Genomic DNA, 22,704 nt, shown 5'->3' on the forward strand with positions numbered 1-22,704 from the left:
ACTGATGAGATGTCCCAGAGCAATGCTATTTGAGGGGAGGGGACCACACAACGTAGGGTGTAATCAGACCTGAGGATCTCGTACCGCTGCCTGCAGCACACTACGCCCAAAGGCGACATCCTCATGCCTTCCCACATCCACCTGATAAAATTTGGTGAATGTATGGATTGAAGACCAGGTTGCGGCCTTGCAGATTTGAGCCATAGAGGCCTGGTGATGCACCGCCCAAAAAGCACTAATAGCCCTTGTGGAGTGTGCCCTGATTTGAAAAGGTGGAATTTTCTGTTTCAAACCGTAAGCTTGAATAATCATCTGTCGAATCCATTTTGAAATGGTAGACTTTGACGCTGCCTCCTGTCCTCTATTGGGACCTTCTGGCAGTACGAACAAAACATCCATTTTGCGAATTTGAGCAGTTGCTTCCATATAAGCCTTGACTGCCCTTACTACATCCAAAGAATGTAGTGACCTTTCTTCCTTGGAACAGGGATCTGGAAAAAAGGAAGGCAGAACAATATCTTGGTTTAGATGAAAATCTGAAACCACTTTCGGTAGAAAGCTAGGATGAGGGCGCAATACCACTCTATCCTTGTGCATGATTAAATAAGGCTCTTTAAAGAGCTGTTAATTCTGATACTCTTTTAGCAGTAGAAATGGCTACCAGAAAAATTAACTTTCTTGTCAACAAGACCAAGGGAATTTGACGTATTGGTTCAAAAGGCTGTTTCTGTAACACTGACAGAACCAAATTCAAGTCCCAGGGGTTTAGGGGCGCCTTAACCGGAGGATTAAGATGAGTCACCACCTGCATAAAGTTTCGGACCAAAGAATGTGAAGCAAGTGGCCGTTGAAATAATACTGATAAGGCCGAGACCTGGCCCTTGATGGTACTCAAGGCCAGCTTCATTTCTAATCCTATTTGTGGAAAGTCAAGAATTCTACCTATTACATATTTTCTGGGATGCCAACCCCTGGATTCACACCAGGATACATAAGCTTTCCAGACTCTGATAAATCACTCTGGAAGCTGGCTTCCTTGCATTGATTAAGGTAGAGATCACAGGACCCGAAAGTCCACGACTCTTCAGAACGTGGGTTTCAATAGCCAAACCGTCAAATTTAGCATTTGTAAGGCAGGATGGAACACTGGACCCTGAGATAACAGGTCTGGACGTGGTGGTAGGGTCCACAGGGAACCTACTGTCATCCTTACTATTTCCGCATACCAAGCTCTCCTGGGCCAAGCTGGGGCCACTAGAAGTACAGACTTCTTTTCCTGCCTGATCCTGCGAAGGAGTCGTGGCAGTAGCAGAATAGGAGGGAATGCATAAATCAGTGAGAACCGATGCCACATAATCACCAACGCATCTGTCCCGCATGCAAGAGGATCCTTTGTTCTTGCCACAAACGTGGCGATCTTTTTGTTGAATCTGGATGCAAAGAGATCTACATCTGGAATCCCCCATCTTTGGCATATGGCCCAAAAGACGTCGGGGTGAAGAGACCATTCCCCTGGGACTAACCGCTGGCGACTCAAATAGTCTGCCTTCCAGTTCTCTATCCCTGGAATAAAAACTGCCGATATGCATGGCACATGCTTTTCTGCCCAGACTAAAATCTGGTTCACTTCTCTCTGAGCTGCCCGACTCCTGGTGCCTCCTTGATGATTGATATAAGCCACTGCTGTGGCATTGTCGGACTGGATCCTGACAGGGCAACCCTGTAGCCTGAGAGTCCAGGCCTTTAGGGCTAGATATGCCGCACGGATCTCCAGAATGTTGATGGGTAAGGTCCTCTCGATTTCAGACCATTCCCCTTGGACCGCAGACTGTTCCTGAACTGCTCTCCAACCCGAAAGACTGGCATCCGTTGTTACCACCGTCCAGGTAACTGGTAAAAAGGATTTTCCTTTCTGCAGGCTTTCGGGTATTAACCATCAACTGAGGCTCTGACGCACTGCACGAGACAGGTGCATCAGAAAATCTAATGCCTGAACCTTCTTGTTCCAAGCAGACAGGATACTGTGTTGCAGTAGTCTTGAATGAAGCTGAGCATAGGGAACTGCTTCGAATGAAGCTACCATCTTTCCCAGCAGCCTCATACAAAGACGGCCAGAAGGACCCTTTTTGGTCCTGACTACCAGAATCAGCTCTCTTAAGACACTGATCTTTGCCTGAGGTAAAAATACCTTCTCTTGGCTTGTATCTATGACCAGGCCCAAATACTCTAGTCTTCTTACTGGTTTTAAGAAAGACTTTTCTAGGTTGAGAATCCAACCTAGGTGTTTCAGGTAGTTGACTGTGGTAATCAAGTTCCCGCTCAAACAGGCTACCAACCTGTCTATCAAGAGCAGGTCATCTAGGTATGCTATGACAGTTATACCCTGAGCCCTTAATCTGGCCAGAGGAGGAGCCAAGATCTTTGTAAACACTCGAGGTGCAGTGGCTAGCCCGAAAGGCAGAGCCACAAACTGAAAATGGCGTCCTTCTATTTCGAAGCGCAAGCACTTTTGATGAGCAGGAAAAATGGTTACATGCAGATACGCATCTCTATTGATGCCAGAAATTCTCCTCCCTGTAGGATGGAGACTACTGATCGAATTGATTCCATGCGAAAGGATCGAATCCTTAGGAATCGATTTAGATCCTTTAGATCCAGAATAGGTCTGACATCTCCATTTGGTTTTTGAATCGTAAAAAGGTTGGAATAAAATCCCAATCCTTGATCTTTCGTGGGAACCACCATGATGACTAACGCTAGAAGGAGCGACTGCTTTTTCTCTGGATCTCTGGGGACACTTGATCTGAGGAAACGAGGAAAGGGGAATTCTTGGAACTCCAGTTTGTAACCTAGAGTTACCGTGGAGATTACCCATCTGTCCTGGAAATCCTCCTGCCAGAGCTTTGAGAACTGTAGCAGTCTTCCCCCCACCCGAGCGAGCGGGGGCGCTCCTTCATAAAGAGGCTTTAGCGTCTTGTCTAGTAGGCTTCTTCCCCCAGGACTTCTTTTGTCCCTGGGGTCGACTCTGAAATTTATTTCTAGACCCTGACGGAGGAGGCTGTCGCGACTGCCTGGAGGCTGATGCTCCTGGCACTGGGGAAAGAGAACTTTTGAAAGAGGGACGCTTACTCCTTTTCTTAACAGGTAAGAGAGTGCTTTTCCCACTAGAGATCTTTTGGATATAAAATTGTCCAAATCCTCTCCAAACAGCCTTGCGCCACGAAATGGAAATCCAGCCAGAAGCTTCTTACATGGTGCTTCGGCTGACCAATTTTTCAACCATAAGATTCTATGCATATGCACCAACCCAAGTGAAAGAGGAGAGGTTTGGATGATAGAATCTCTGATGGCATCAACAGCAAAACATAAGGCCGCTGGAAGGTTAGCCAACCCCTGGGCCTGCTGTTCAGGTAGAACTTTAAGGACCTGCTTAACATGGTCTCTTAAGTATTGACAGACTCCGATCGCTGCCACTGCAGGTTGAGATACTGAACCTGCTAAGGAGAAAATATCTTTCAACAGGGATTCCATTTTTTTATCAACAGGATCCCTGAGCATCTGAGCATTGTCTACAGGACAAGTCAGACTTTTATTTACAGAGGAAATGGCAGCATCAACGGCCTGTATCCCCCACATCTTTATAAACTTTTCTTCCATAGGATAAAGTGTTGAAAACTTTTTAGGCGGAAAGAAACCTGGGTGATCCCACTCAGAATAAATGAACTTTTGTAGCAAATTATGAACAGGAAAAGCATGTGTTGTTTGAGGAGGCTTCAATGACCCCAAAGAAGAAGAGGGTTCTTTAACTGACTCAGATACGGGTAACCTAAATGTGGAGCGGACCAATCCAGCAAGGATCTGTACTAAGACCTTCTCATCTTAAGAAGCTGAAGAGGGCCCTTCTTCACTTGATTCCTCAGAGGAGGAATCATCAAGTCCCATCCCGATCCTCTGAAAGGGATTCTTCTCCTTTTTCCCAGAGCTCCTCTGCCTGAGGGTCCTGGGTAACAGAGGAAGACCTAATGCGTTTTCTTCCACTGAGTGAAGATGCAATTAAGGCCATTAATCTTTCCTCTAGTCCATTAATGGTTGAGGAAAAAACCTCCTGCGTAATATATACAGGGGCTGAAGTGCCAGAAGCAGATGCAGCCCCCGACCCCAACGGCTCTCCTTGGCCAGCCATCCCAGGTCCTTCAGGGGGGAAGGTGCTGCAGAAGGGGGGTCCTCAGAGCCTGAGGGAGATCCCCTAGAGCAGGGGTCTCAAACTGGCGGCCCTCCAGCTGTTACAAAACTACAAGTCCCATCATACCTCTGCCTGCGGGAGTCATGTTTGTAACTCTCAGCCTTGCAATGCCTCATGGGACTTGTAGTTTCGCAACAGCTGGAGGGCCACCAGTTTGAGACCCCTGCCCTAGAGCCTCTGGTTTTTGGGGTATTTGTACCTCTTCTACCCATAGTGCAAAGCAACAAGGTGGAGGTATCACACAAATAAAACACTGACTGCTGAGTGATGTAGTACAGCACTGCCGCTGCTACCAATGCCCAGTCAAATGTTTCTCAGTAAATGCTGCCTAGGAGAATGCCTGTGTCCCACCTTACATGCGACCGTCAGCTCTGTGTCCCTCCATAGGCTGTGTGCACCTGAAAAGTGTGCTTCTTATAGCCTGTGCAGCCGCCGATGTGGGCATCTAAACACGCCGGACGTCGCGCTAATGCTCCGCCCCTCTCCTCTGATCCCCCCGCCCCCTCCTCGTTTTTTTCAAAAATGTGCGCTTTCCCGCGCGAGTCGACCCTCCGGGACAAGCGTGGAGGGGAGGCTGGGGTGGAGGAGGAAGGAGAGAGGCTGGCAGATGATGGGAACTGCCAAATAGTAATGGTGGCGGCAGTGCGCTATACTACCGCCTTTCAGACCACAGCGGCCCCCCCTAATCTTGGGGGGGGATACCCCTGCAGGAAGAGCCCCCCATCCCATCCTACCTGGAGCTCGGCTGGAGGAGCTGTGCAGCGTGAACACTGAGACAGACAATCAAGCATGTGAAGGTATGTGCTCTTGGCAGCCCCCCGGTGGTGGCAATAGGCATAGCATACATTTACTTAAAGGAGAAACCTACTAGAATTAAATAATTCTATGGAATCTCCCTTACCTTATCCAGCTACTGGGTTCTGTTATACAGACCCAATCTTCACCTCTCACGGTGGGCTGCGTTTGGAAAACCTTCAGAGACTGGGGCCCCCTATGGATAGGAGGATCCGCAGTTCTGGGCCTTTATAGCACCCAGCCAAGAATAAGGCTAGAAAAACCAAATTCTGAAATGCGAGGTCCAGCTCTCTAAAAAGAGAAGCGTTACAGCTAAAACCTTGTTTCTTCGGACACGAGGCCCGGGTACCATCCAATTCGTCCTAGAAAGGACACTTTGAAATGGATCCGGTTTGCCTGGCTTGCCCCAGTATAGGATATTCCCTTTGGAGCTCAGCACAGCACATCTTTACACGTGACCAACACCTAAGACACTGGCGAAAAAACTGAGTTATCCCTGTAAGGGGAGGGATTATATAGGGGGTTGAGGGTGTGTTAGTGTCCAATCACCTAGTGACACCCTATATAACCCATCAGTAATTACTGAGGCTCTGTGTCCCGTGATGTACGAGAAAGAAATTTAGACTATTCAACTAAACCCATCAATTACCAGTTATACCCAGTGTGACACTCAGAAGTTGGCAAGGCTGCAGGCAGATCAGCTATAGAATCTGCTGGGAAAGACATAGAAGCCATATATAGGGTCAGCAAAGAACTGGGTGAATTGGCCCACAAAGTCTTTAATGACTGTTATAGGAGCCCTGATGGTCAAGGCAGGGAACTTGGTCTCACCTGGCTAGGGAAGATTCCAATGACAAAATAAACTCTAGGAGCAAAGGATAACGGGATTCAAGGTTGCAGGCATCGACACCTGTAGAAGACACCGTAAAGTAGTCCTGGTACTTTTGAGCTGAAGTAATTTGTTTCAGCTTAACTGTCCCAAGCGTGTAAAAAATCAGACCATATAGCGACTATGTAGCATACAGAATACTTTATGAATCTCAAAGGGAAATTGGGAAATTGTTGAAGTAATGCAACTTAAGCTCAGCGTCATATCCAGAGGTTGTCTTTGAGAAATAGACGTATGAGTGCTGCCAGCATTGCTACAGAGATGTAAGGGGTGGGGGGTCAGCCTGTCAGTTCTCAGACCATACGCCGCACGCTGCATCAAATTGGTCTGCGTAGCTGTCGTCCCAGAAGGAAGCCTCTTCTAAAGATGATGTGCAAGAAAGCCCGCAAACAGTTTGCTGAAGACAAGCAGACTAAGGACATGGATTACAGGAACCATGTCCTGTGGTCTGATGAGACCAAGATAAACGTATTTGGTTCAGATGGTGTCAAGCGTGTGTGGCGGCAACCAGATGAGGAGTACAAAGACAAGTGTGTCTTGCCTACAGTCAAGCATGGTGGTGGGAGTGTCATGGTCTGGGGCTGCATGAGTGCTGCCGATACTGGGGAGCTACAGTTCATTGAGGGAACCATGAATGCCAACATGTACTGTGACATACTGAAGCAGAACATGATCCTCTCCCTTCGGAGGCTGAGCCGCAGGGCAGTATTCCATCATGATAACGACCCCAAACACACCTCCAAGATGACCACTGTCTTGCTAAAGAAGCTGAGGGTAAAGGTGATAGACTGGCCAAACATGTCTCCAGACCTAAACCCTATTACGCATCTGTGGGGCATCCTCAAATGGAAGGTGGAGGAGCGAAAGGTCTCTAACATCCACCAGCTCCGTGATGCTGTCTAGGAGGAGTTGAAGAGGACTCCAGTAGCAACCTGTGAAGCTCTGGTGAACTCCATGCCCAAGAGGGTTAAGGCAGTGCTGGAAAATAATTGTGGCCACACAAAATATTGACACTTCGGGCCCAATTTGGACATTTACACTTAGGGGTGTACTCACTTTTGTTGGCAGTGGTTTAGACATTATTGGTTGTGTGTTGAGTTATTTTGAGGGGACAGCAAATTTACACTGTTATACAAGCTGTACACTCACTAATTTACATTGTAGCAAAGTATAATTTCTTCAGTGTTGTCACATTAAAAGATATAATAAAATATTTACAAAAATGTGAGGGGTGCACTCACTTTTGTGAGATACTGTATACTAACCCCCTGGTTGTCATATAGATCATTTGGGTTAGTGCTCCCTGAGAACAGGAATTCTAAGTTCAGAGTACTAAAGCCAAAAACATGTAGACAACTAACATTTTTATAAGTATGCAATGTAAGTATTAGTTATTAATTGCAGTATAGATATTAGACTCACTTCTATGCCCTTGTTCCACTGTTTGAAAATTCTGGTCAGAACGACATGGAGGTTTATGAGTATAAAACAGCAAACAATCGTAACAAAAATAAATAATAAATGCAGCAGCAATCCCTATCAGAAAGCCTAAGGCATAAATTATACACGATAAAGTGACCAGACTTTTATTTGTCTGATGTTAATAAATTGCTTTGATACTATATTTTCAGTTATGATTACAAGGTTTTAGCTACACTATTCCATTATTGTGGAGATTTTTGAGCTTTTGCACATAGATGTCTAAAGGGAAATCAAACACATCCAACTAGATAATTGCTTAGGACAACAGCAATGAGTAAAATACACACATACTCTACATACTCTCCCCACTGTGGAGTTTACCTCTAAGCATTATAATTAGGGATGGGCCGAACACCCCTGGTTCGGTTCGCACCAGAACATACCGAACAGGCAAAAAAAATCGGCAGAGCACACGAACACCATTAAAGTCTATGGGACACGAACATGAATAATCAAAAGTGCTCATTTTAAAGGCTTATATGCAAGTTATTGTCATAAAAAGTGTTTGGGGACCTGGGTTGCCCGTTTTTTCGGGAGCAGTGATTTTTTTTAATGCTTAAAGTGAAACAATAAAAATGAAAGATTCCTTTAAATATTGTGCCTGGGGGTGTTTATAGTATGCCTGTAAAGTGGTGCATTTTTCCCATGTTTAGAACAGTACCGCAGCAAAATGACATTTCTAAAGGAAAAATTGTCATTTAAAACTACTTGCGGCTGTAATGAATTGTCGGGTCTCGGCAATATAGATAAAAATCATTGAAAAAAAGAGCATAGGATCCCCCCCAGTCCATTACCAGGCCCTTTGGGTCTGGTATGAATATTAAGGGGAAACCCGAACCAATATTTAAAAAAAAAAAAAATTGTGTGTGGGTCCCCCTAAAATCCATACCAGGCCCTTCAGATCTGATATGGAAATTAAGGGGAACCCTGCGCCAATTTTTTTTAAAAAATGGCGTAGGGTTCCCCCCAAAATCCATACCAGACCTGAAGGGTCTGGTATGGATTTTAAGGGGAACCCTGCGCCAAAATTAAAAAAAAAAAAAGGCGTAGGGGTCCCCCCGAAAATCCATACCAGACCCTTATCTGAGCACACAACCTTGCAGGCCGTAAGAAAAGAGGGGGGATGAGAGCGCGCCCCCCCCGAACCGTACCAGGCCACATGCCCTCAACATGGGGAGGGTGCTTTGGGGTAGCCCCCCAAAGCACCTTGTCTCCATGTTGATGGGGACAAGGGCCTCATCCCCACAACCCTTGCCCGGTGGTTGTGGGGGTCTGCGGGCGGGGGGCTTATCGGAATCTGGAAGCCCCCTTTAACAAGGAGACCCCCAGATCCCGCCCCCCCCGTGTGAAATGGTAATGGGTACATTGTACCCCTACCATTTCACAAAAAAAGTGTCAAAATGTTAAAAAAAAAAAACTGTCCCACAAAGTCCATTCATCTTCTTCTATCGCTCTGCCGACGGACCGAAAAAAGAAAAAACAAGCGACTGATCCGCCGCGTGACGCTTCAGTGCCTTTGACAGTTCTTATAGAACTGAGGGAGGGGCCACACAGTGATGTACCCTGGTGACCCTGCCCCCCTCTGACGCACGGGGACTTCCCAATGACTTCCCCGTTGCGTCAGAGGGGGGAGGGCCACCAGGTTACGTAACCGGGTGACCCCGTCCCCCTCTAACGCCAAAAAAAAAAAACCGCATATTGTTCAGTGTTCGCTGAACTTATGCTCGGGCCGAACCGTTTGCCCATCCCTAATTATAATCACAACAGAAAGTATGCAAACTGTTCAGCGATTGCTGCATTTATTCATTCTTATAGACTACAGAAAAATGACAATTTTATGACTGATGTACTACAGTGAACTATGTAGTGAATACCACTACTTCCACTAGAGGAAAAGGACAGCACATCTGTAAAGACTGTAGTCTGTCGGCTGCAAACCCCCCCCCCCCCCAAAAAAACAAAACATTTTTATCAATAGTGTGCAACAAGCATTACCAGCAGAATGAGTTTTCCATTGATATTGCATCCTGTTTTCAGTACACTTCTCACACAGCAGTTTGTTGTTCCCCATCAAGAGCTCTACAGATGTAAACTGGTAGAGACAGGACTGCACAGAGCATTCTTTGGAGCTGGTTACATAACCCTGGGAGAGTGTTTGGAAAGCAGTTTGAGGATTCTGGGATAGCACACACTTTGGATGTGAACAAGGTTCCTCTTCACATGAACCCATGTTCTCCTCCATAGGATTCAGGCTGAGCTTTGACAGAGGCCCAGTGACAGCATCAAGCGATGAGCGTAAGAAATCATTAATGGCAGAATGATTTCCAGCAGTTTTATGATTTGTGTGACTGTTGATTTCTGTTTGGGCTAATAAATTCTCACAATCGGAAGCTTCGCTATCTGCATCTCCACTGCTTTCCAGTTGGCTATCTTTGTCTCTTTCACTGCCATCTGACTGGCTGCCAGTCTTAAGAGTCTTGGGAACATTGTTATTTATACCAACTTGAGACTTCTCTCTGTTTTCTTGCAATAATGTAAGGTTTTTGTTGTCATTAGATGTGGATTTATAGGCTGACTGTTGTTCTTTTCTCCACCGGTCCTAAAGTAAAATGAAAAGATTAAATTTTAAACAGCTAAAGGGAAATTATAGTGTTATTTGGCAGTGGTGTATCTAGCACATCTGGCACCCAGGGCCAGTCATTTCTTTTAAACCCCAACCCCCTCCTTCCCAAAAAAATGATGTCAAGAAGTAAAGCGGTATGCTCAGCCTGTTGCACCGAACTGTGGATGTGGTCAAATTGCTTTGATAGCGGGGGGGGGGGGTGGGGCTTAAAGGGGCATAGTTCTATAAAACTTGAGCATACTCCCCTATACACAGCACACATTCACATTAGTTCTTTTATCCACAAAATATGCTTTAATGACTTTGACATAGGCAAGAGTGTTACAGACACGTACAAACCTCAGCACACTCATTTTAATAAAATAAGACTGTTCCATTACATATGCTTTCTACACACAGCCTACCTTAAAGTGGAACTTCCCTCTCCCAATCAAGATTGATTATTTTTAATCCTAATGCTGCTAGCATTAGTAAATAGATAGGAAAGTAAATCATATATTTTATTTTTTTTCAGTTACTTCCTTGCCTAGGCAAATGATGTCATACATTCCAGGCGTTTTCAGGTGGGAGGGGGTTTCTCAGCTAAGCACACTGTCCTGCATGCATGCCTGAACTAAGGGCAGATGGATTCCAGGAAGTAAATGCTACATGAATCATCTGCCCTTACATAATGAGAGGAGATAAATGGAGGAGTTTGCTTTGAATAATAAAAATTAATGAAATAGTGTTTTTGGTTTGTGGTCCTCATATGCAGTGAAGATCTGCTTTAAAGAAGAACTTCAGGAGTAATGTATTTCGAGTGCAGTGGTCAGGAGTATTTCATGTGAAACACAGTGAGGGGACTTTACCAAAACTGCAGCAGCCAGAATTTGGAGCAGCCATGCATGGCAACCAATCAGCCTTTATCTTCAGCTTGTTCAGTTTTGAAAGTGAAAGATAGCAGCCGACTGGTTGCCATGCACAGCTACTCAAGTTTTATAAATTCCCCTCAGTGTCCACAGTGCAGGGGTCAGGATTGGGTAATGTACAGCAGTGTTTCTTAACTACAGTCCTCAAGGCTCCCCAACAGGTCATGTTTTCAGGATTTCCCTAAGATGAAACGGCTGTGGTAATTACTAAGACAGTGAAACGGATCAAATCATCTGTGCAAAATAATCGAAAGCCTAAAAACATGACCTGTTGGGGTGCCTTGAGGACTGGAGTTAAGAAACACTGATGTACAGAGTGCAGGGTCATGAGTGTGTACAGAGTGCAAGGGCTAGGAGAGGGTAATGCACAAGCAAAGGTTGTAAAGTCAGTGGATGGAAGTGTACACATGTTGCAGGACAAAAATGATCCTCCTATTGCGTTCGGTCATTGAACGCAACCCATTCCACTAAATGGGGCTGCCCCGCAACTGCATACAATCCACGCAGTTGCAGCGTAATGGTGGAGGTTTAATCCAGGCAGTGAGGAAGCAATGTAATGCTTCCTCATCGCCTGTCAAATGCCCTCTAAAAAGTGATTGATCACGAATACACTAATCCATAGTAACAGTGCCATTTGTAAGGTCTATTTTCAGGACTGATATGGCAGCACACTCATTTTGAACTCATCTGCAGGCTCTGACAAATGGTTCTGGGCCCCCTAACAAAAAGGGGAGGCAGAGAAGAGACTCCCTACTGGCCTATGTCCAAGGATCAGGGCAGTGAGGACAGTAGCTGAGGGGACTTACTATTTCTCGAAGAGTTTTGAGCAGTTTAAAAAAAACACCCCTGCTGAAGACCAGGGCAGAAAGGGGACTACTTAATGTCATTCAGGTGTGGGGGCAGTTCTCAATAATTAAAGTCTCAACCAGGGCCAGCCCTCCCATGGGTCCAGCGGGGTCCATTAGACCCAGGCAGCACTTTAAGAGGGGTGGCAAATTGACGCTCGGGGCGGACTGACCATTCGTGCCTGGTGCCACTAGGGGGGCCCATGAAAGGCTCCTGTCCTGAACACACGCTCCTACTAGTTCATACAGAAAGGAACGAGTAGGAGCAGGAGCAGTCTAACATGGGATGGGGGTGAAAATGGAGGTATCCACTGCAGATCTCCCCTGAGATGGGGGCAAGGAAGCTGCAAGCGCCGGCACACTGGACAGGTGATAGACTGGTGACATTTCAGATGCAGAGGTGACATGTGGACTGGGACGCAGAGGCGATACGTGGAATGGGACACAGAGGCGACACGTGGAATGGGACACAGAGGCGACAAGTGGAATGGGACGCAGAGGCGACGCGTGGACTGGGACGCAGAGGCGACGCGTGGACTGGGACGCAGAGGCGACGCGTGGACTGGGACGCAGAGGCGACACGTGGACGGAGACGCAGAGGCGACACGTGGACGGAGACGCAGAGGCGACACGTGGACGGAGACGCAGAGGCGACACGTGGACGGAGACGCAGAGGCGACACGTGGAAGGAGACGCAGAGGCGACATGTGGACTGGTAAGCAAAGGTGACATTTGGACAGGGACGCAGAGGTGACATGTGGTCGGGGAGCATTTCATTTTTGGACCCAGGCAGCACAATGTCTTGGGCCAGCCCTGGTCCTGACCTACGCCAGTGGATTGATATAGAAGAGGCTGGGACTTTAACTATTGGCTTTTATGTGCCCTGTGCGCATTTCAGGATTTTTTCATGCTGAAAAATGCAGCTTGCTGTACATTTTTCACTGCATTGTAATGGTGTAAACTGTGCTCATGGGATAACCTGCGTGTAGTTGGAATGCAGTCAAAAATGCATCCAACTTCATCTGGTGGATTGGGCCCTTAAAGTGGATGATCAACATTACTATTTTTAATCCTTATGCTGCTAGTATTAGTAAATAGATAGAAAAATAACATATATACTTATTTTAAACTTTTTTTTTTTTACATCTTTTCAGCGCCTGGTTTCCAGGCCTAGGCAAATTATGTCATACATCCCAGGAGTCTTCAGGAGGGGAGGAGGGGTCTAAGCATATCCTCCTGCCCAGGCATGTCTTAGCTAAAGGCAGATAGATTCCGGGAAGTAAATGCTACATGAATCGTCTGCCCTTACTCAAGGTGGCCACGGTCAGAAATGCTGGGGGGTGTTTTCGAAAGTGATTTCCCAACAAAATAAAGTATGAAGACATGGATGGATGGAAGCATTTGCTTTGAATACTAAAAATTAACTAAATAGTATTTTTGGTTTGTGGTGCTCAGATGCAGCGTAGTTCTGCTTTAAGCAGCTACAGCAACAATTAGAGCTGATCATTATAAGCACCCGTGAGTGTTAAATGGTTTGTCTCAATCTTCTAACCCACTTCTTAGTGGAAATTTAAAAAAAAAAACAGACTTACTGGCTGGATTAACAGGTGAAAATTAAGGAAAAAGGCCTAAAAAAATGCCCTGTACACACGGTCGGATTTTCCGACGGAAAATGTGTGATAGGACCTTGTTGTCGGAAATTCCGACCGTGTGTGGGCTCATCACACATTTTCCATCGGAATTTCCGACACACAAAGTTTGAGAGCTTGCTATAAAATTTTCCGACAACAAAATCCGTTGTTGGAAATTCCGATTGTGTGTACACAAATCCGACGCACAAAGTGCCACGCATGCTCAGAATAAATTAAGAGAAAAGCGAAAGCTATTGGCTACTGCCCCGTTTATAGTCCCGACGTACGTGTTTTACGTCACCGCGTTTAGAACGATCGGATTTTCCGACAACTTTGTGTGACAGTGTGTATGCAAGACAAGTTTGAGCCAACATCCGTTGGAAAAAATCCATGGTTTTTGTTGTCGGAATGTCCGATCAATGTCCGACCGTGTGTACAGGGCATCTAGGCGTTGATATTTTACAGGTGTTTTTGCAGAGTTTTGCAACGTTTTTGTACAGGTGTTTTCAAGGTAAAAGGTCACCAATGTAAAAGCAGTAAAACACCTGTAATCTGCCAAAAAAAAAAGCTCCCGTACTTTGAGCGATGGGTGTTTTGTTTCAGGTGACAGATCGCTCAGATGTGAACAGGAGTCTTTGAAATGAATGGGATTTGTCTTGTTGGGCGTTTTTAGAGCCGAGAGCTTACAGCAGAAAAACGCCCAAAAACGCCTAGATGTGAACGGAGCCTAAGCTGCAATATAAATATTTTTTGTTTTTGGGTTAAATACAACTTTAAGGTTATTAAACAGATTTTCAAACATAACTGAATATTTAGTGCTCTTGTATGGTTTATTTATTTCCTTATGTACAGGAAGAAAATATATTTTTCAAAAAGATTAAAGTTAGTGAATCAAGTAAATTTGAAACAGTGCATATGAATCTTTCATATTTGCCTATTAGCCACCAGAAGGTTAATTTCACACGTTTATTAGGCTAACCTTTAAGTGTAATTAAAAACAAAAATTAATTAAGGGGCATGGCTTGGCAATGGAGGAATGAAGAACATACACTTGCTGAGCTCTGCTTAATCCACTCTTTACCTCCATCAGCCAATGGGAAGAATTAAGCCTTGTACACATGATGAAAATATTAGACGAATGATCTTCCTTTTTTTTTTTTGCTTGTTAGTCTCATATGAAAAATGAAGAGGTTACTAAAGTTACAAACATTCTCGTATGACAGAATTCTAATTCGGAAGTGATTAATGTATTGTATTATATTATAATGTATTCTTTTGATTTTAAGCATGTGTGGTCTTGGTCTTCCGATTTTTTTTGGACTAATACTGTACTGATTAAACGTAAATAGTTTGTTCTGGTGTTGTATGAGGAAGATTTCTGTGCTTGTCCCTTCGGATAATATCGGATGAAGTGTCTTGATCGGCTCTTGAAAGCTGTGTTCAAACGATCAGATTACTGTACGATCGATTTGAAAGCGGTATTTTTCATCCAATTTTCTGATCGTGTGTACCAGGCATTGCTAAAACTGGTGCAAACAGAATCTGGTGCAAGGAGGTGATGGTGTTAAGGTGGTTAAAAAGCATGCAATAGGATTTTTATAACAGCTTACCTGTAAAATCCTTTTCTTGGAGTACATCACGGGACACAGAGTCATAGTAGTTACTATGTGGGTTATATAGGCCACCTTTAGGTGATGGACACTGGCACACCCTAAGACAGGAAGTTCACTCCCTATATAACATCTCCCATTACTGGGAGTACCTCAGTTTTTGTAGCAAAGAATATACGTGTATCCAAAGAGGGGAGGGACCTGTGTCCGGTGATGTACTCCAAGAAAAGGATTTTACAGGTAAGCCATTATAAAAATCCTATTTTCTTTATCGTACATCACAGGACACAGAGCCATAGTATTTGCTATGTGGGATGTCCCAGAGCAATGCTATCTGAGGGGAGGGAGACACAAACAAAAGTAGGGCGCCATCAGACCTGAGGACCTATACTGCTACCTGCAGCACACTGAGCCCAAAGGCGATATCCTCATGCTTTTTTACATCCATGTAATAGAATCTGGTAAATGTATGGATTGAAGACCAAGTTGCGGCCTTGCAGATTCGAGCCATGGAGGCCTGGTGATGCACTGCCCATGAAGCACTAACAGCCCTGGTGGAGTGCGCTTTGATTTGAAAAGGTGGAATCTTCCTCCTCAAACCATAAGCTAGAACAATTACTTGCTGAATCCACTTAGAAATAGTAGATTTCGATGCTGCCTTTCCTTTTTTAGGACCTTCAGGCAACACAAACAAAACATCCATTTTTCGAATCTGAGCAGTCGCCTTCAAGTAGACTTTGACTGCTCTCACTACATCAAGAGAATGTAGCGACTTTTCTTCCGTAGAACAGGGTTCTGGAAAAAATGAAGGTTTAGATGAAAACCTGACACTACCTTCGGTAGAAAGTTAGGATGAGGACAAAATACTACCCTATCCTTGTGAATAATTAAATATGGCTCTTTACAAGAAAGAGCAGCCAATAATAAGGCTGAGACCTGGCCTTTGGCCAGCCTCATCTCTAATCCCATTTGCAAAAAGGCAAGGATTCTACAGTAGGTGACCGCGATATTGTGTCAATCTCGCCGCATTTCTCGGCGAGATTTGACACCTGCGAGCCCCGTCGCAGGAGCCAGCGCCGAGATGGCTCACTCATCGGGAAAGGAAAACTTTGTTTTCCTTCCGCGATGAGTGACAGGCAGTGCTGACAGCTGTCTGGTATGAATCCTAAGGCGGGACCACCGCGCCAAATTTTAAATGAAAAAACCGGCGTAGGTTCCCCCCCCCAGGGGCATACCGGGCCCTTAGGTCTAAAAAAAAAAATTGGCGTGGGGGTCCCCCGCAATCCATACCAGACCCTTATCCGAGCATGCAGCCCGGTCGGCCAGGAATGGGGGTGGGGACGAGCGAGCCCCCCCCCTCCTGAGCCGTACCAGGCCGCATGCCCTCAACATGGGGGGGTGGGTGCCTTGGGGGAGGGGGACGCCCTGCGGGGGCCCCCCACCCCAAAGCACCTTGTCCCCATGTTGATGAGGACAAGGGCCTCTTCCCGACAACCCTGGCCGTTGGTTGTCGGGGTCTGCGGGCGGGGGGCTTATCGGAATCCGGGAGCCCCCTTCAATAAGGGGGCCCCCAGATCCCGGCCCCCCACCCTGTGTGAATGAGTTTGGGGTACATGGTACCCTTACCCATTCACCTAGGGAAAAGTGTCAATATAAAAAAAACAGTACACAGGTTTTAAGAGTAATTTATTAGTCAGCTCCGGGGTCTTCTTCCAACTTCGGGAGGTCTCCTTCCGACTTCTCCCGGTGTTCGGCCTCTTCTCCCGGGCCCCGCCGCTATCTTCTTCCAGCTCTATTGCCAGCGAGGGGCCCGGTCTGCTGCCGCTGTCTTGTCGCCGCTGTCTTGTCGCCGCTCTCTCGCCGCTTCTTCTCTTCTTTTCTTCTTCCCCGATGTTGACACGACGCTCTCTCCGGCTCGAATGCTGTGTGCGAGCTGCGGAGCCATTTATATAGGCGGTGACCCCGCCCCCTTAGGACATCATGGTCCCAGCATGCGCAGGGACTCTGGGGCCACGCCCCCTTATGACGCCAGAGTCCCTGCGCATGCTGGGACCATGACGTCGTAAGGGGGCGGGGTCACCGCCTATATAAATGGCTCCGCAGCTCGCACACAGCATTCGAGCCGGAGAGAGTGTCGTGTCAACATCGGGGAAGAAGAAAAGAAGAGAAGAAGCGGCGAGAGAGCGGCGACAAGACAGCGGTAGCAGACCGGGCCCCTCGCTGGCAATAGAGCTGGAAGAAGATAGCGGCGGGGCCCGGGAGAAGAGGCCGAACACCGGGAAAAGAGGCCGAACACCGGGAAAAGAGGCCGAACACCGGGGGAAGTCGGAAGGAGACCCCCCCGAAGTTGGAAGAAGACCCTGGAGCTGACTAATAAATTACTCTTAAAACCTGTGTACTGTTTTTTTTATATTGACACTTTTCCCTAGGTGAATGAGTAGGGGTACCATGTACCCCAAACTCATTCACACAGGGTGGGGGGCCGGGATCTGGGGGCCCCCTTATTGAAGGGGGCTCCCGGATTCCGATAAGCCCCCCGCCCGCAGACCCCGACAACCAACGGCCAGGGTTGTCGGGAAGAGGCCCTTGTCCTCATCAACATGGGGACAAGGTGCTTTGGGGTGGGGGGCCCCCGCAGGGCATCCCCCTCCCCCAAGGCACCCACCCCCCCATGTTGAGGGCATGCGGCCTGGTACGGCTCAGGAGGGGGGGGGGGCGCTCGCTCGTCCCCACCCCCTTTCCTGGCCGACCGGGCTGCGTGCTCGGATAAGGGTCTGGTATGGATTGCGGGGGACCCCCACGCCAATTTTTCGGCGTAGGGGGTTCTCCTTACAATCCATGCCAGACCTAAGGGCCTGGTATGCCCCTGGGGGGGGAACCCACGCTGGTTTTTTCATTTAAAATTTGGCGCAGTGTTCCCGCCTCAGGATTCATACCAGACAGCTGTCAGCACTGCCTGTCACTCATCGCGGAAGGAAAACAAAGTTTTCCTTTCCCGATGAGTGAGCCAGCGCGACATGCACAGTACCCTGTCGCCGAGAACCAGCGCGATGCTATCGCGCTGGAAACACAATCTCGCGGTCATGTACAGTACCTATGACACACTTTCTGGGATGTCAACTCCTGGATTTATACCAGGAAACCTATGCCTTCCAGACTCTATAATATATGACTCTGGAGGCTGGCTTCCTTGCATTAATCAAGGTAGATACCACTGAACCCGACAGCTCACGCTTCTTCAGAATGTGGGTCTTAATAGCCAAACCGTTAAATTTAGTGTTTGTAAGGTAGGATGGAATACCGGACCTTGCGAGAGTAGGTCCGGACGTGGTAGTAGTGTCCATGGGTCCCCTACCACCATCGTTATGATCTCTGCATACCAAGATCTTCTGGGCAATGCCAGGGCCACAAGAATCACCGACTTCCCTTCCTGCGTAATCCTGCGAAGAAGTCGTGGAAGCAGCAGAATAGGAGGGAATGCATAAATCAGTGAAAACTGATCCCACAGGACCACCAAGGCATCTGTTCCGCATGCTAGCAGATTCTTTGTTCTTGACACAAAGTTGTCGATCTCTTTGTTGAACCTGGACGCAAATAGATCTACGTCTGAGATCCCCCATCTCCGGCATATTGCCAGGAAGATATCGGGGTGAAGGGACCATTCTCCTGGGAACTGCTGGTGAGTCAAGTAGTCCACCTGCCAATTTTCTATTCCTGGAATGAAGACTGCCGATAGTCAAGGTCCATGGTTTTCTGCCCAAGTTAGGATTTGATTCAACTCTCTCTGGGCCACATGACTTCTTGTGCCCCCCTGGTGATTGATATAGGCCACTGCAGTGGCATTGTCGGATTGGATCCTGACAGGACAATTCCGCAACCTGAATGTCCAGGCCCTCAGGGCCAAGTGCGCTGCCCGAATCTCAAGAATGTTGATGGGCAAGGTCCTTTCAGTTCTGGACCATTTCCCGTGGACAGTCGCCTCTTCCAGGACTGCTCCCCAACCTGAAAGGCTGGCATCTGTTGTTACCACCTTCTAGGTAACTGGTAAGAAGGATTTTCCCTTCTGCAGATTTTTGGTTATCCACAACCAACTGAGGCTCCGGAGCACCTTTGGAGACAGTCGCATTGTGAAATCTAGAGCTTGGACCTTCTTGTTCCAAGCCGATAGGATGCTGTTTTGCAGTGGTCTCGAACGAAACTGAGCATAAGGAACGGCTTCGAATGAAGCCACCATCTTTCCCAATAACCTCAGGCAAAGCCGAATAGAAGGATTCTTCTTTGCTCTGACCACCTGAATCAGCTCCTTTATGGTGCTGATCTTTGCCTGGGGCAAGAATACCCTTTTCTGGGCTGTATCTATGATCAGACCCAAGTATTCTAATCTCCTTAATGGATTTAAAGAAGATTTCTCTAGGTTGAGAATCCAACCTAGGTATTCCAGGTAGTTGACTGTGGTGACCATACTTTGGTCTAAGTGGCTACTGACTGGTCTAATCAGAGCATGTCGTCTAGGTAAGCTATAATTGTTATACCTTGAGCCCTTAATCTGGCCAGAGTTGGGTCCAGGACCTTTGTAAACACCCGAGGTGCAGTAGCTAGACCGAAAAGGCAGAGCTACAAACTGAAAAAGGAGCTTTTCTACCTCAAAACGTAGATATTTCTGGTGAGTAGGGAAAATAGGCACATGCAGGTATGCATCTTTGATGTCGACTGATGCCAGAAGTTCTCCTCCTTGCAGGATGGAGACTACTGATCTGATTGATTCCATGTGAAATGAGCGGATATTTATGAATCGGTTCAGATCCTTGAGATCTAGCATGGGTCTGACATCTCCATTTGGTTTTGGCAACGTGAAGAGGTTTGAATAAAACCACAACCCCTGCTCTTCCATGGGAACCTCCATGATCATTCTTTGAGACAAAAGCCGGTCTAATGCTTGAAAGAGACTTCTTTTTCTCTGGATCTTTGGGAACGTTTGATCTGAGAAAACGAGGAGAGGGGAACTCTCGGAACTCTAGTTTGTAACCTAGAGCTATTGTGAAGCTCACCCATCTGTCTCAAAACTCCTCCTTCCAGATCCTTGAGAACTGCAGAAGTCTTTCCCCCACTCGAGCGAGTGGGGGCGCCCCTTCATAAAGAGGCTTTAGTATTTTGTTTTGTAGGTTTCCTTCCCCAGGACTTCTTTTGTCCTTGGGTTTGACCCTAAGGTTTACCTCTTGAACGTGACAGCGGAGGCCGTCGTGACTGCCTGGAGGCTGATGCCCCTGGCCCTGGAGAAGGAGCCCATTTAATGAGGGGCGTTTACTCCTTTTCTTAACTGGCAAAAGGGTACTTTTTCCACTTAAAAATTTTTGGATGTATTTATCCAAATCATCCCCAAACAGCCGTTTTTTGCATGGCGCTTCAGCTGACCAATTTTTCAACCATAGGATTCTACGCATATGCACCAGCCCAAGCATAAGGCGTGAGGCTTGAAGAAAGAAGAATAGAATCCCTCATCGCGTCAATTGCAAAAAATAAAGCCCCTGGCAGCTCGGCTAAATCCTGGGCCTGCTGATCAGGGATAACCTTGAGCACCTGTTACAACTGGTCTTTCAAGGATTGACATACAACAATTGCTATCACAGCAGGTAGAGTCACTGAACCTGCCAAAGAAAATGCATTTTTCAACAGGAATTCCAATTTCTTATCAGTTGGATCCTTAAGCATTTGTCAACCGGACAAGTCAAACTTTTATTCACAGAAGATATAGCAGCGTCAACTGCTGGTATCTCCCACTTTTTAGTGAATTTTTCCTCCATGGGATAAAGTGCTGAGAATTTTTTATGAGGAAAAAAATGCTTATCTGGGTAATTCCACTCAGAATACATAAGCTGTTCCAGCAATGAATGGACAGGAAAGCCATGCACAGCTTGGGGAGGCTTTAGCGAACCCAAACAAGAAGTGGGCTTACCAACCGACTCAGTTAAGGGTAGCATAAATGTGGAGTGAACCATTTCAGTAAGAGATTGCACTAGCAATCTTTCAGATTGTGAAGCTGAAGGAGGTCCTTCTGCAATTGAATCCTCGGAAGAGGAGTCATCAGCCTCTTCACGGTCCCCTGAGGGGAATTAATCTTCTCCTGCCCCCAGTTCCTCTGTTTGAAGGTCCTGGGTAGTAGAAGGGGACTGTCGCATTTTCTCCCACTCTGGGAAGATGCGATTAAAGCTGCTAACCTTTCTTCGAATACCACCAAAGCTGAGGAAAAAACCTCCTCAGTAATATAGACAGGGGCTGCAATGTTGGAAACAGTCGCAACACTTGACGGCCCTAATGGCTCACCCTGACCAGCAACCCCAGATCTCTCAGGGGGGGATGGCATTGTAGAGGTGAGACTAGGGTCCTCAGAGCCTGAGGGGACACCTTTGGGCCCTTTTTTGGGGTGTTTCCACCTCCCCTTCTGACCATAGTCCGATGCACACACGCAGAGGTACTGCCAGAAAAAAATGCACCCACTGCTGAGCAAATAGTCCAACAAATGCCGCTGCTATTTAATGTTCAGCCTGATGCTTCAGTAAACGTGCCTTGGGAATGCTTGTGTCACCACTTACATGCCCCCATCTGCTCGTGTCTGCAGTCTGCAAATGGAGCCTGCAGTCTGCAAATGGAGCTTTTTATTATGCACCTGCGCTGTGGACGTTGAGGCACGGCAATGCCGCGCTAAGCCACGCCCCCTTGTCTTCCTACCAGGCCCCCCTTTTCAAAAAAGATCGTTTACCGCGCGTGAGCGTGCCTCCGATCCAACGGGATCGGCGTGTGTGTGTGGGTGGGTGGTGGAGAGGAGGAGAACAGATGAAGACCCGCCGTGCGGTGGAAGAGGGAGCGGAGCGGCATCCGCCAATCGTTCTGGGCTCCCCCTGCCTAATCCGGGAGAGGGGAGAGAAACTCCTGCCCAGGTGGGGGGTGTTTTAGTAAAAACCCCCCCTCCAACATCTTACCGGAGGCTTGGGACTGCTTAGCTGGAGGAAGCCTGCAGCTTCTGCTGACAAAGAGCGAGATATGGAAAACATGAACAAGGTACATGCTCTTTACAGACCCCGGTGGTGACTTTAGGCATGACAACATTTACTACAAGGAGAAAATCCATAAGAAAATTTTAAATTCCTTAGGAATCTCCACCAATCTTATCCCGCTGCAGGGATTCTGTGGTAAAACCAAACAGACCCAATCTTCACCCCTCACGGCGGGCTCCATTAAAAAACCTTTACCTTTTTATTAGGGGTTCCGCTCCCTTTGACCCGTATAGGACCCTGCCAGGAAGCTTTATGGCTGAAAAAACCAAAGCACTGGATCCCGGGGTCCAGCTCTCAAAAAAGAGAAGCATCACGGGCTAAACCTCGTTTCTTCCACCACGAGGCCCTGGTACCATTCAATTTGGCCTGAAAAGACACTTTGAATGGATTCGGCTGCATAGCTTGCCCCAGCAAAGATTATTCCAGTGGAGCTCAGCATAGCACATCTTTACTCGTGACCAACACCCAAGACACTGGTGAAAAAACTGAGGATCTCCCAGTAATGGGAGGGGTTAAATAGGGAATGCCGGTGTCCATCACCTAAAGGTGGCCTATATAACCCACATAGTAACTACTATGGCTCTGTGTCCCGTGATGTACGATAAAGAAACATATGTTATATGGTC

At 47.0% G+C, this 22,704-nt stretch overlaps 1 protein-coding gene across 1 annotated transcript in view; it reads right to left on the reverse strand.

Annotated features, from left to right (window-relative positions):
• USP45 (ubiquitin specific peptidase 45) overlaps window positions 1–22,704 on the reverse strand; it is a 317,389-nt gene that overhangs the window by 26,911 nt on the left and 267,774 nt on the right. Inside the window, exon 14 of the mRNA XM_073626986.1 lies at window positions 9,405–10,008. Within this exon, the coding sequence (XP_073483087.1) occupies window positions 9,405–10,008 (604 nt within the window). The remainder of the gene's footprint in view (window positions 1–9,404; window positions 10,009–22,704) is intronic.

Source organism: Aquarana catesbeiana, linkage group LG04, assembly GCF_042186555.1.
Source record: "Aquarana catesbeiana isolate 2022-GZ linkage group LG04, ASM4218655v1, whole genome shotgun sequence".
Taxonomy (NCBI): Eukaryota; Metazoa; Chordata; class Amphibia; order Anura; family Ranidae; genus Aquarana; species Aquarana catesbeiana.